The following is a 15,415-nucleotide window of genomic DNA, read 5'->3' as shown; positions in this document are numbered from 1 at the left end:
GATCTTATCTTGCAAATATTGCATTTACACTATTGCACTTATTGTCTGCCTCAAGCGAAAAGTACATCCAAATGCTGCTCCTTTTTCTTTGGCTTATTTGGCAGAACGACACCTGCCATGTTGCTGTTGTTTACTACACTCAACAGCAGCCGACTCGTGCACAACTCATGCGAGATTTGGATATGAAATACGTGCTCCTCCCCGGAGAAACGAAATCTCCCCGTCTGCCGATTCTGACGCACTCGCTTCTTTTTTTTCCCCTGATGGGAGTGCGTGCACGGTTGTTGTTGCGCTTATTTCTTATGCAATGCAATGCCTATGCATATGCATAGGCATTGCATTGCACGGAGGAGCAAGGAGGAGCTTCTGTGAGCATCTGTGTGAACCAAAAAAAGAACGAAAACAAAAAAGAACGGCTCACAACCAAACGCGACTCGGTTCCCATGGTTTATGTTGATGAGCCGTTCAAAAGATCCGTGAACGTCACAACTCTCCTCTTGTCTCCAAGACCTAAATCAAGAGACGCAGGCGAATGAGTCCTGCTGCTACGGCTATTAAGCGAGTGCGGAATTGGAGCAGGGATATTAATAGAGAGCGTAGCTCGACGTTTGCACGCTGAAGTTCAGTCGCAGCAGGAAAAACGTTCAGGGCTTGTGTTATATCGTTTCCCTCATGTGGGCCGCAGCATATGAAGAGAGAGCTAACGACAACAATCGCAAGTTACTCTATAACTTAATGTTTGTTTAATGTTAGCCGTCTGACAGCTAACGCTAACTAGCTTCGCCTCTTTGGCATTCATCGTCAGTTTCAAAACAAAGCCCGCAAAATAAACAGTGAAGTTGTAGAGTCAGCTGTCATCAACGGAAAGGGACTGGGGTTTAGGTCTCAAGAAATTGTAAACGCTGCTCAGTTGATGTTTCTTTTTTCATCCTTATTTAATGTCGTTATTGCTCTGTATAAAAATCTGTCAGCAGGTCAAATAGACAGCGACGTGCTTTAACTGACAACCAAAAGTAGCTGTTACCGTTTGGCTTGGATTACAAGGAGGAATCGCACCAAGTTGCTTTCGAATCTTGGATTTAAATGTCTGAGAAGAGTTCGTCGTCTGGTTCGGACGAGGATGTGGAGCCGGAATCTAGGCAGCCGGTTGAATTCGGAGGTGTTTTAAGCAAGGTGAGAATGAGAAATGTTTTGAAAACCCCAAACATCCTACACGAAGATAGAACCGTAATGGTGCACTAGAAGTAAGAACTAGCAAGAGACCTTTGGAATATTGCCGATTTTCCAATAAGGAAGAGATAAGGCTTTATTGCAAAGAAAAATGCCACTACAGTGACTCATTGAGTTGGGAGTAAAATGCTGTGAAGATGCTTTAGTGCAAAAGGTGGATAGCTCTAAGAAGAGGAATAATAATAATAATAAAAAATCTTAAATAATGTAAAATGAGAGTAATACTGTAAGAAGCTGGGCTCTGGCCTAGTTCTGCGGTTCTTTATCATAATGTGAAACTTGTGATTAAACTAAAGATCAGGGTCCATGTTGGAAGTACTTGAGATCTAGTGAAGTAAAACAGTCAACTCACCTAAATCCTAATAACCTGAAGTTACTTCTATTATTCAGGAAAATCCTTAACCAACATTTTTGAATGTAAATGTGATAGATAGCCAGAAGGCTTAGTAATAGTCCATCCATCCATCCATCCATTTTCATCCGCTTATCCGTTTCCGGGTCGCGGGGGCAGCAGTCGCCACCCAAATCACATTGCACCATACCAAACCTTCCTGCGGGTGGTGAGTCCACTGGAAGGTACCAACTGCCCTAACCGGGATTCGAACTTGCCCAGGAGGTGAACCCTGGGGTTCCACACCAATGACAGAGACATTGCCTCTGGGCCAAAGCGCCACCTTAGTAATAGTGTGTTCACAAAATGTTATCCTCAATTTAAATGAACTTGGGCAATATGCTAGAACACATTTAAAAAGAACTATTGATTTTATTGTCAGCTTCAAAAACATGTCTTTTGTTAACGAGGGATAAATGACTCAGAGCATGAGTCATAAAATTACTTTGCTGGTAAAACATCTTATGAACTATTAAAAAAGTCCAAACATTACATTATAGATTGTATATTACTACCACTTTAAAACACATGACAGAACACTAACAACAAAGACTGTTGCAATCTATAACGATACGAGCGACTTACTGAAAGCAGCATATTTCTACAGTGTGTAAAAGATGCTATGTAAAATTAATAACAAAAATAGTGTTGTTTTGAGATAAGTAAGCAGCTTCCTATTGTTAAAACGAGACATGGCCCAAAAGAAAAACAGTGACAAAAAATAGTAATACAGACTACAAAAAGAGTATAAAGAACAAGAAGGCAATAAAAGTGTATTATGGTACTAAAGTGCTTTGGCTTTTAAATCACTGGGGCCAACTCAAATAAGATTTTTACAGCTGTGTAATGTGATTTAAAAACTAAAAAGCAACAGTACATGCAAGATTTTAACAGCATGAAAAGTGTATAATTACAATCCCTCGGTATAAGTTCAAATTAATTGTTACACTAGCAATTTGCTACACTTTTTACAGGATATATCTATAATAGTGGCTCCAAGGCTGGCATTTGTTACACATTTTATATATATATATGAAAATACAGGCTAGTGGTCTGCCTGCTGGGCATTGCTGCCTGACGCACCTCCACCAGTGCCTTTGTGCTGGCGTGCTCATCTGAACACCTCCCTGGGCCCCACTAGTGCCTGAGTGTCACTAGTGGTGCCAACATACGTCAAGGGTGATTTCCTTGGTATGATCACGGGGTGGGGTGGGATTAGGATATAGAAGAAGTCCAGGGCATAGTCGATTAGTTAATGGGGGACAGATCCGTATGCGTTGGCAAGGTCCAGCCATACCACATGCAGGTCACCTTTTTCGCCTTTTGCTCTCTGGATCTGCTCCCAGATGACTGCAGAGTGTTCCACACACCCTGGGAATCCTGGTACACCTGCTTTCTGGCAGCTGGTGTTGATGTACCTGTTGCTAGTCAGGTAGCTGGTCAGCCTCTTGGCCGGTACGGAAAAAAAGATCTTTCCTTCAACATTCAGGAGGGCGATGCTCCTGAACTTACTGATGGTGGTGGATATTGCCTCCTTTGGGATAAAAACTGTGACTGCCCTTTGCCACTCTGAGGGGATGACATGGTTCTTCCAGGCCACCCTCATGAGGTTCCACAAAAGTTTCTGGACCCTTATATACATTATTTGTTATGTCTTAAATCTGAAGTAGGCCACCAAAACCATCCCATTTGCAGATGCATTAAATCAGCAAATACATGTAAACACAAAGTCCTTAATGCACCCTGTAGAATACTGACTCATGCAGCAACAATTCACTAGAGTCGGCTTCTTAGTGCATCATTCTACTCGCTGTCTGCACACAAGTTGTCCACAAAATGAAATGTTTAGTTAACTTAACACTTGTAAGAGCATAATAAAAAAAATATTCAATTTCTGCATGTGAAAAACAAAACATTTTCACATCTTAAACTGTGTCCATTTTGGATGTATTGAGTAGGCTTTATACTGAATCTTCCTAATACTATCATCAAAATTATTATCATCAAAATACATTACCAGGAGACAGCTTAAATCTCCTCAAGTTTAGTTTCTTATGACGTCAACTACCTAATGTTGAAACAAACAGACATGACATTGCAGATGTGCAGTCGGACCATTACCTTTGTACCAACAGAAAGATTCATCCAGTTGACTGTTTAGGTTATTAATGATAACTGTTATTTCCACAGTGATGTACTTCCTCAGAAAATGTGTGCAATGGAGTCATATCAGAAAATCCAGATATCTATAAATGTTACCTAAAATAATCTTTTATAGTGAACATCATATTAGTAATACTATGATTACAACAGGACTTCTATAGTTGAGACTGGCCATTACCTATACTAAAACTAAAATGTTTTTGACCATTTTAAAAACTGGTTTATTGATCATTTTACTCTGGCTTTTATTTACAGTGGACAAACTACATACACGGATGGCAGGACCGATGGGTGGTGTTGAAAAACAACACTTTGAGCTACTACAAATCAGAGGATGAACGGGAGTATGGCTGCAGGGGTTCCCTGTGCCTCAGCAAGGCTGTCATTACAGTGAGTATTTACTGTGGAACCAACCACGAGGAACAAAGCCTGTACTCAAAAGCACTCTCAAAAGCACAGCTTGTACGTTAGGTTATCGTGATTAGGCGTGAAGTGGCAATGTGTAAACCTCATTTGCATGGACTTGGACTTTTCTTCCTTGGGTCCATGTTCCTTGAAGATAATAAGTTAACATTAACCTGTACAGAGGTTGCAGTTAACAGGTAAAATCAGAGGCATTCTCACTGCAGCAGTGATTTGAGTTTATTCCAAGGCATTTCTTTTGTCCTAGTTGACACTTGCTACACAGGCTACCTGATATTGACATTCCCAACATTTAAAGTAAACCAAACACAATAGAGATCAGCCCAGTATACAGACCTCCTGTTGGGGAGATAAGATGAAATCCCACACCCTGGTTAAATATTTACTGTTTTTTTTTTCTGAACTTGCCGCCACCAAGTACAGAGGCCAAACAAATGGTCTCACTTTGTGCATCTCTCTAGTGACAGGATTACTAACAGTTTACATGGTTTACACACTAATGCCTCTTCTTCTCTAAAGTCTCTTCTGCTGTTTATGGACACTGTGGTCTAAGGAGTCTGGAATGCAGAAATATGCCTAACATCTGTGTGTTAGGATTGTGAGGTTTTAGAAACCAGACTGCCATTGCACTTTAGCAGATATGCAAAAAATATGAAAAGTTCCTTATAGGATTAATTTAAAATCAATTTTATTTATAACACCTGTGCCTGAATCACATTGGTCTGTCACTGACATGTCTTTAACCTGGTGTGGACAAACTGGTTTCCAGTTCACAGAAAGAAAAACAACTTGTGTGTCCCTTAAGTGAACTGTGATTATGAGTGTTGGACTAGTAACCTCCTCATTCCGTTCACTTAGGATGGAACAGTTCTATACAAGGGAAAGTCAGAGCAGCTTTAATATATGGCAGTGCTTACGCAAGAAGAAAGAGAATGTTCCAGTCAGAGTGAACTGAGTTTAAACTGGATAATAAAGCCGGGGTTTATGGGCCATGTCTGATACAGTGCTGTGAGGTAGACTGGGTTTTCTCTGACCAGTAATGACCTTGTGGTTTGAGGCTTGAGATGACCATTGCATGACCTTCTTATAGACAGATTTCACAACCAGAGGATGTTTTTGATGTTACAGCATACCTGTCTGGAGGAAAGGATTAAAAAAAATAAATAGCTGATGTTGGTTGGGTCAGGTTTGACAAATTAAGTATTGTGTAGTCATTAATTAAAATTTTAATCTGATTAATTACAGGGTAGCTCTGGAATAATCCAGATTAATAATGATTGTTATAAATCATGATTAATCATAAATAAATAAACATTTTTAAATATCAAACTAACTTTTTTTCTATCTATTGCTGGAACAGAAAAAGGCTGTTGGGTATATTTGTTTCTAATCCAAATAATGCAATTATTAATATTAAAATAGGTCAAAAACTCTTTATTTCTCCTTTTTTATCGATACAGGAAAAACACACACTCAAAAACAAAACAACATCCGCACGGTACATCGTCAAAACAACAATACGGTGACCATCCAGAACAACAATAGTGACAACCGCCTGACTCTGGAGAGGCGACCAACAACAACAGTGCACTCCAGTGTCCAACTTGGGTCACTACCCTTTTCCACAAATCTCCATCCATATTGATCTGCGACTCCATGCGCTCCCATCTCACCGATATTGTCAAAACCCAAGTGACACAAACTAATTCGGGTCAGGTTTATTCTAACATATATGGCGACAAAGATATTTTACTTGCAAGGGGAGAGTGCAGCTTACTGTTATGGCAGCTTCCTCATCAACTCCGGGTAGCCACACCCTTCCTCTGCACTTTTATTGAGTTTATAAAAGTATCAGATTACACACCATGTGATCGTGTGTGAGTATATGGATGGGTATGGAGTAAGAAGGTGGGTGTGAATGGGGGTGTGACTGTGTCTGGTAATTTCTTCATCCGTTTTGAGCAAACTGGATTATAATATGAGAAGCAAACAGTTTCTTAAAGCATGGCCTTCTACCCGCTAGAATTACCGTTTATTATTTAGTTATGCATATTGTGGGTAAATTTACTTTAAAGTGTCCTCCTGTTTATCATTGATAAATGCCAATTCCTTAGGCTAGGGTTTCCATAATACATTCATTTTCATAGCACACATAGTCTCCTTTGCCTTTATGAGAAGTAAATGCTCTTGTTTTGGTTTTATTTGAAATTGGTGGGAAGATTGAGTTACAGGTGTCAACAAAGTTCTGTCATGTTTTGTTGTTTCATTCCTAATTACTACTCTAATGAATCCCATTAGATCTACTCCAGTCCGATCTACTCCAAGGACCAAATATATTTCAGTTTGATTTGTTTTACCAGAGAGTTTCCAATTACTCCCCGTTGGTAATTTAGTCCAATTCAGGGACATAGTGATCGGATTTTGGGTGTTGGAAAAATCACGTTGGATTTTCAATTGATTCCAAATGTCTTTGTCTCTGTACTCATTTTTATCTGACATTGTGGGAATCCATTGACCTGTATATCCTACTACCATGTTCCAATCTTCACACCATCCTCTGCCGGGCAGCCGATTCTGTTCACATCGGCCAATGGACATAGTGAAAACACACATACAGTCCCCTCCAAAAGTATTGGAACGGCAAGGGCAATTCCTTTGTTTTTGTTGTATACTGAAGACATTTGGGTTTCAGATCAAAAGATGAATATGAGACAAAAGTTCAGAATTCCAGCTTTTATTTCATGGTATTGACATCCAGGTGTGTTAAACAACTCAGGACTGAGCCCCTTTTCTTTGAACCCACCGATTTGGACCAACACTTCCTTTTGATGTCTTGTATCAGCACCCAGTTGCTGACCTGGATTGGCGTATCGTCACCCTGCAAAGATATAGGTGTATCTGGCATAGAGTTAGAATTTTGTATTTCTTTTGTTTTTAGCACAGTGCTGTTTTAAATTTATTTTCATCCTTTGGCTTATGCTTGATATATCTTGGTTCATGTAATAATTTCCATTGTCACTGGTCTGTGGTATACCAAATCTTGGTATAATCTTTTTGACCAATGCTTTTGCCACTGTAATAGCATCAGCAGCTTAAGATGGGAACAATTCTACCCATTTTTAAAAGACATCCATTATGACTAAACAATATTTTTGTCCTTCACGTTTATTGAGTTCAATGAAATCCATATGTAGCACCTGGAACAGGTAATTAGGTTTTTGGAACTTTCCTTTTTTTGGTCGCATGTTTCCTTGTGAATTATGTTTAGCACATGTTAGACATGCTGCACAATTTTTTTGAGTAATTATTAAATCCATAGGTGATGAATACTTTGTTTATGGTCTTCACCATCCCTCCTGTTGAGACATGGCAAGGCCCATGGCTCAATATTGCAGCCCATTTAAACAATGATTTTGGTAAAATTGGTTTACCTTCAGGGGATACATATACTGTATTTCATTGACTTGTTGTGCACTGTTGTTTTTCCATAATGTTTTTTCTTTTTCTATTCAAGAATATAGTTCATGTCTGTGCATGAGAAGGGCTGATACAACCTCTTCTTACAACCTGATACAACCTCTTCTTACCAACCTCTTCTTGCAGGAGAGGAAACTCCACTTGTCCAGTTTTTTAACATGTTGCACGATCTGAGGGGAAAACCTGTTTTGTTTTTTGTTTTTTCGCTTCTTTTGGCCAAATAGTTTTGTGTCAGGGGCGAAAGAGGAGATTATTTTGTCAGTCTGCCAGTTAATGCAGCTGCAAAATCCTTATCATAGTCTACCTGTTTTTTACCACACTGCCAAATCCACTGCATATTTCTCTGCCATTCCTCTTCTAATTCCCCATATTGCCCCTACCGCTCATGTCTCATTTTGTGTTTAATGTTTCACCAGAATATCTCCTATAGAATTATTCAGACAAATATTTAGGACTACTGCTAACGCCGCTCCCTCTGTAAGGTGTCTGAAACAACAACTATCTGTACACAATGTTCCTTTTGCCTCTAGAAACAGTCTGACCTGACCCTTATATCTCTCTTAACTTCCTCTTCACTTTCTCTTTACCTTCTTTTCACTTTCGCTCTACCTTCTTTTCACTTCCTCCTTACCTTCTTTTCACTTCCTCTTTACCTTCTTTTCACTTTCACTCTACGTTCTTTTCCTGTTGATGCCCTAATGACATTGTGAATGCAGTAGAGTTGGCATATGCTACAACAATCATGTGTTACCCTTACGTACACCAAGAGCTGTCTCTCACTCCCCTTTTTGTGAAACAGTACATACAGTAAATGGAACATATCTATTTTACCTGTTGAAAAGCAGAACACTTCTGTCATTGATCTGAAGAATTTACACAGGCCAAAGTCTGAGTGTTTGCCCACTGAGACAGAGAGGAATGTGAAGTGATATTAAAATTGTGGAGTAAGGGGCAATAGTTCCTCTCCCACAGTCCAGCTGAAGAGCTGCAGTGACATTCAGTATTTATTTTTATTTCAATCAGCCGTTGTATTTTATCCATTTCAGAAATGGTTAGCGTAGAGAATTTTGTACAAATTTCATTTTAAAATAATCAAATTTTGTTGTTATAAGGTCTATCTAGGCAATATGAAAATATATTTTCTCTGCAATATTTCTTAATGTTGTTGCATTATTTGCATAACTGCATAAACAAATCTGTGTAGCATTTTTCTCATCCCAAGATTGTATAACACCAATAACTCCACCAAAATCTGAATCTAAATCTGATGTCAATAATGGTGCCTCTGGGCCAAAGCGCCACTAGAAACGTATAACCAAATTAGCAAAGCAATACAAAAGTAACATAAAATTAAAAATATAGCAAATATAATAAATAATTATAGAATTTTTTTTTTCTTAAAAGGAAAACCATATATATATCCTATGAAGGCAAATATCCATACTAAAAAGACAATATTACTCAGAAAATGTCTAAAAGAAAACTGCAGATAAAACTGTGAACTGTGTGGCATTTTTAACACATCTGTTATTTTGCTAAGCAATGTTGTTGGTACACTCAAAGGCAGACCAGTGTTCAAATTTAATGGCCAGAAATAATGTGGCGTGCCTGTTCCTTGCATAACCATAACATCAGTGTTTATTTTGTCTATTCTTTTCACAGTCATTCCACCATTCTCATCGGGTGCAATCGCTAGTTGTAATTGTGACATTGCATCTCTCCCTAATAAGTTTACTGGACAATTTGGTGGCAAAATAATTTGCACTTGACATCCATCCATCCATCCATCCATTTTCATCCGCTTATCCGTTACCGGGTTGCGGGGGCAGCAGTCGCCACCCAAATCACATTGCACCATACCTAAACCTTCCTGCGGGTGGTGAGTCCACTGGAAGGTATTAACCGCCCTAACCGGGATTCGAACTTGCCCAGGAGGTGAACCCTGGGGTTCCACACCAATGACAGAGACATTGCCTCTGGGCCAAAGCGCCACTTGCACTTGACATTTATTTCCATTTTCTGGATTCTTTTGATTCTGTTATGCCTTTTAATTCTTCACAGCACACAGTTCTACATGCTCCCGTCGGATCTTTTGTTTTTGGTTGGTCCAAGGTTTTTTAACTTGGATACAAAGGTTGGTGGGGGGTGGAGGGGTGGGAATGTGTCATACATTCTTCTATGTCTGCATCATCTGAAAGTAGAGTTGTTGTATCAACACACTCTAGGTTTCTGTCTGTTTGATGCTATTGTCTCATTGTCCTCAGGTCTGACATATATAGTTTTGTTTTTTCTTACTTGATTGTAGTTTTTTATTTTGAACCATTGCTTCTGCTTTTAATTGTTTTAGTTCTATTCCATTCTTTCTCACGCAAGCTTGTTAAAGCCAACATTCAGCCACACTCAGCCCAAGCTTCTCTTGACCTGTACTTAACATCCCCTTTATACTCCTGAGTATCTGTCTTTTTGTTACATAAGTTCCCCATTTTGATTTCTTATTTTATTCAATTTTATTTTTGACTTTTTGTTATTTCACGCTGCACAAAAAAACTCTCAAAAAAACAAAATAAAATAAAATTCTTAAAAGTTGGTCTTGTGACACCGTTAGGTTTCAGACTGCCGACTGAGTCGATCACAATTCCTCCTCAGTCACACATTCACATTCACTCTTTTTAGGCCTTTGGTACTCTAGGGACTTCTGCCCAGGGACTTCAACCTGCTTAGTTCTAGGGTTTACTGCCCAGGGAATTTCAACCCACTTAGTTCTAGGGATTACTGCCCAGGGATTTTAAACCCATATTTCAAGCCATGCGCTGGTAATTAAAAAATTGCTTCTCACCCTCGTCGTCGATCTTATTCTGGTATCAGATGCCGTCAATCAGCAGCCTAGGATCAGGTGTCGGAGTACTGGCCTGAGTGAGAATTCATTCCCCAGGTCTTTCCCCAGAACACTAGTTTTGGCCGTGCACGGTCTGCAGTCGTCCTCCACCTGATCCTTAGGTTCTGCTTAATTTGTTGGCATCCGGCTCGAAGGACCAAGTTATGTCAGGTTTATTCTAACATATATGACGACAAAGTAACAATACAAAAGACGTCTTGATCTTTTACTTGCAAGGGGAGAGTGCAGCTTACTCTTCTGGCAGCTTCCTCATCAACTCTGAGTAGCCACACCCTTCCTCTGCACTTTTATTGAGTTTATAAAATTATCAGATTACATATCATGTGATCGTGTGTGAGTATATGGATGGGTATGGAGTAAGAAGGTGGGTGTGAATGGGGGTGTGACTGTGTCTGGTAATTTCTCCATTTGTTTTGAGCACACTCGATTATAATATGAGAAGCAAACAGTTTCTTAAAGCGACACTACAGCATGAAGCAATGATAATAAATGAAATTCTTCCAACAGCCATCATTCCAGGTGGATTGACCAAAGAATTCCAACTGCTTAATATTGGTGTTTACAGGGCGTTTAAAGTTAAATTGCGAGCTGCGTGGGAGCATTGGATGACTGAAAGCGAACACATTCACCAAGACAGGGAGGCAATGAGTTACGCCACTATCTGCCAATGGATCGAGGATGCCTGGGCTAAGGTATCAGTCTCAAATGTCGTCCGAGCTTTCATGAAGGCCGGAATCATCACGAAACAGCTAGTTAACAGCAACGAGACTGACTCGGACAATGACGAGAGGGATAGGGACATGCTTGATTGACTGTTTTGTTACACCTAATGTATGAAAATAGACCCGTTCATTGATATTGCGCTTCATAATCCGGTGTGCCTTATGGTCCGAAAAATACGGTACTTGTCATTGTACCGTATTTGTGGTACAATGACATTGTGACACAGCACACCACTGCACAGAACGAAGTGTGACCTCTGCTTTTAACCCATCACCAAAGTGGACAGTGGGCAGCTTTAAGCGCCCGGGGAGCAGTGTGTGCGGACGGTGCCATGCTTAGAGCACCTCGGTGGTAGTTTGGCAGCTGGGGGACTCGAACCTGAAAACTTCCGGACCGCTTCCTTAACCACTAAGTCACCACTACCCATTGTGAATTTTGACAGTCCGTCTTAGATCTGTTGCACAGGAAGAAAAGTCAAGGCAAGTAACCCAAAGAAAACTGTGTCAACAGAGAAACATGGAGTTAGGATGTATTATGTCTCACAAATATAAAAGCCGGTCGAGGCGCTTTCTGCATGGACAAAAGCACGTTTTTCACTAATCTGCACAAAGAACAACAGGCTGGGCTTACCTCTAGAGAATTGTGAAAAAAAAAACCTCATATCAGTCTGTTTTTCTGTCTAAATGCTTACATAAGATTTTTTGGATCAGAAGGTTTATTATTTCACCTTATGATTTTAAATTTTTTTATTTGAGAAAAACAGTCTCAAGAGCCATGGGGAAATCCTTTCAGAAGAATTAAACTTTCTTAGACGAATAATAATGTAATCATGTTGTTGTTAACTCTACCAGCCTGGAGGAAGATCGTCAGGTTCAAGTCTGTTATTCAGATGTTTTCTTGCAGTGCTATTGTCAGTTTTGGCAAATGAACCAACACATTGGTGTCATTTAGCAAATTTAATTAAATGTGGGTAACATGAGGTTATGTCAGCTGACAGAAAAGCTGTCGTCTCAGTACTCCAGAGGACAAAATCTGTGAGAGGACTCAAAACGTCCACTCACAACGGATTATAAACATTATCACAGCAGTTCTTTCCTCACTTACATGCTGCGATTAATATACCATTAATATGCCATAGGAATTCTTTGATACACATTTTTGGATAGAAGTTGGAGTTCAGAGCTGGGCGTGGTGCATTGTTTGAGAGGAAGCGAAATAAATAGAAAGATTCTGCCTAATATCCTAGAACAAAAAAGGTAAATCTGACCTGGGATCAGATGATGGAATATAGGGGGAGTATCTTCTGTTTGTACCGCTGCACTTTGTTGGTTCAAGGCTCAGCTTTGAGATACAATACATCAGTTTCTAATTACAATTCTTGTTTATTGTGTGGTAGAGGCTTCTCAGAGACTAATTGAATCTACTTGCATCCAGAATGTGTCATCTCTACTTCATGATTTCACCCAGTTTTAAAAGACAAATGATTTAGAGGCGTAATTTCTTCCTCCCAGTGTTTTGTCAGGTCTGTGGAAAATGTTCAAAAATCTGTATTTTGAAATGAAATAAAGATGTTTGTTTGTTTTCAGTTACAAATATTTCCTGATTTCCTCTCTTCCTTCTACACAGCCCCATGAGTTTGACGAGTGTCGCTTTGACATCAGCGTGAACGACAGTGTTTGGTACCTTAGAGCTGAAGATCCTGAGCACAGACTCCAGTGGATTGAGTCCATAGAAATGCACAAGGTGAGATGTTATAGACTTTGCTGATGCTGTTAAACAACTGTCACACAGACTTGACCTGTGTGGGATTTGCTTACTGGTAAGCTGCCTTTCCTTCATGGCTTCAATAATTTGATTTGATTCTTCTGCCAATAAAATCTAAATTTCCAGTTGCCTGATCCAACCATGAAAGTACAGGATTTTTCACATATGTTGAATGCTTCAGATAGTTGGGTTTACATTTGGGTCAGGGTGTTTTTTGTAGTGGACAGAGAATCTGCTTCAGTGAGCTGGGTGTGGCTAGACAAAGATCTGGACACGCACACGCCAACACACAGGCCTTTACCCTGGGAATGTGAGGAATCTGAGGAGTGAGGTGTTGAGGTGGGGGTCTGTCCCAGTCATCAGATACTCAGCAGCTGCTTACAAAGTCAGGGCATTTATTTAACGATGAATGGTATTTTAACATAAAGGTTGTAAAGCAGGTTTAGTCGTGTTCTTAGGCTTAATATTGGAAAAGCTGTTTATACTCTTAGTGTGGCAAAGGCTGTGTTTGGGTTTGTGTGTATCTCCTCAGTCAGGGTTTGGCAAGCTTTTCATACAGGAAGGTTGTTTTTTTTGTTTTTTTCATACAGGATTTTTTTTAATTTCATGCATATTGGTTGTAGCGATACCATCACATAGAGTTTGTGTGTGTGTGTGTGTGTGTGTGTGTGTGTGTGTTTGTATGACATGTTATAATAATGACACCACAACCATCATTCAATGTTCTGTGTAGTAAACTTATAACATCTCACCTTCCATATTGTGTATAGAATATATTTAATATCCATAAGGAATAGGGGAGACAATTCATCTTTATAGTTTATTCATATTCTAGACAGGAAATAATCAGGTTACATACTCGTTACAGTTTCCCTGAATGTGAATTAATTCATAACACACCCTCAGTTGTCAAAAACAGCTAGACACAGTGATAAGGTCAGTGCTGTCTTTTGGGGCTAACTGCTCACATTGTGAAGAGTTAGCGCACAACAAAGCATCATCAGAGTCACCATCTCCTGATCCTATGACTCTATGTTTTGGCTGTGTAGCAAAATCAGCTGACTGAATTACTAAGTCATTACTCTGACTCTCATGCCTCTGATACAATTGTTTTCTTTCGCTGTTAATACTGTATTTGTTAGACTTTTTGAGGTCATCACATGTAAAATTTGAAATTCTGAACAAGTGTTTGCAGCAGGTTCAAGGACCCAACCAGAACGTTTCTGTTGTTTTGCCTGCTGCTTTTGTAGCAGCAGGCCTCAGAGATGAGTGCAGGTTTAACTAGACTTACAAGGATCTTAACTGAGAACTTAATTTTTATGGAGGACAAAATGTGTTAAATTTGTTTTTTTTGTCAATAGAACTTTTATTTGTGTCCAATTGCATCATAAGCTGTGTTAAACTACATGTCCATCCATTCATCCATCCATTTTCATCCGCTTATCCGTTACCGGGTCGCGGGGACAGCAGTCGCCACCCAAATCACATTGCACCATAGCAACCCCCCCTAAACCTTCCTGCGGGTGGTGAGTCCACTTGAATAAAGTACATGTCTTACAAAAATATTTTTTTTGCTGTCTAGGCAAAGTATGACAGGTATAAGAAAATATTCATGAACCTCTTTTTTTAAAACCTGTTCGTTACATGTGTTCAAAACAGGCTGTGCCAACATCTTATAGTCAACTTTGTTTTTATGTAGTCTTTTAGCCATTTCTTTAAAAATTCAAACCTTGATGTATGTGAATTTCCAAGATCAGAAATCTCTCAGTTGTTGTTTGCTCTAAGGCAGGGGTGTCCACACTTTTTTGGTGTACATATAATCAGTAAACACTATTGGTAAGATTGGTAAGAATGGGTAAGTAGAGGCTTCGAGTATAAATATACACAGTATAGAATAACTACAGTATGTTTATACAGGCAGTGTTTGAGTATTGCAGGATAATTAAGAGTAGCTGTTGTTGTAGAGTGTGATGGCCTGTTGCAGGAAGGATTTCCTGTATCTGTCCCTACGACAGTGGAGCTGGAGCAGCCTGTGAGAAAAGGTACTCCGTTGTCTGTCTACAGTATGATGGAGAGGGTGCTCATCGTTGTCCATGATGGCTAAGAGTTTGATCAGTGTCCTCCTCTCCACAACAGTCTCAAAGGCCTCAAGTCTGAGACCAAGAACAGAACCAGCCTTCCTGATGGTCTTGTTGAGTCTGTCAGTGTCGCTGGCTCTGATGCTGTTTCCCCAGCACACTACCGCAAAGAAAATGGCACTGGCAATAACAGATTGATAGAAGACCTCTTACATCTTGCAGCACACGTTGAAGGATCTCAGCTTCCTCAGGAAATAAAGTCTGCTCATC

The 15,415-nt window shown here is 39.7% G+C and overlaps 1 protein-coding gene across 2 annotated transcripts in view; it reads left to right on the top strand.

Annotated features, from left to right (window-relative positions):
• The first annotated feature begins 80 nt into the window (after nucleotides 1–80).
• Nucleotides 81–15,415, top strand: part of LOC103397087 (collagen type IV alpha-3-binding protein-like) — a 49,890-nt gene continuing 34,555 nt past the window's right edge. The window contains exons 1-3 of one of the 2 annotated variants that reach the window (XM_008335333.3): nucleotides 81–1,173; nucleotides 4,040–4,174; nucleotides 12,930–13,046. In XM_008335333.3, the coding sequence (XP_008333555.1) occupies nucleotides 1,084–1,173; nucleotides 4,040–4,174; nucleotides 12,930–13,046 (342 nt within the window). In that variant the 5' untranslated portion in view covers nucleotides 81–1,083. The remainder of the gene's footprint in view (nucleotides 1,174–4,039; nucleotides 4,175–12,929; nucleotides 13,047–15,415) is intronic. The other variant, XM_017042638.2, reaches the window with a different exon arrangement.

This window comes from Cynoglossus semilaevis, chromosome W (assembly GCF_000523025.1).
Source record: "Cynoglossus semilaevis isolate Cse_v1.0 chromosome W, Cse_v1.0, whole genome shotgun sequence".
Classification (NCBI taxonomy): Eukaryota; Metazoa; Chordata; class Actinopteri; order Pleuronectiformes; family Cynoglossidae; genus Cynoglossus; species Cynoglossus semilaevis.
This window is presented reverse-complemented; position numbering and strand designations above follow the sequence as displayed.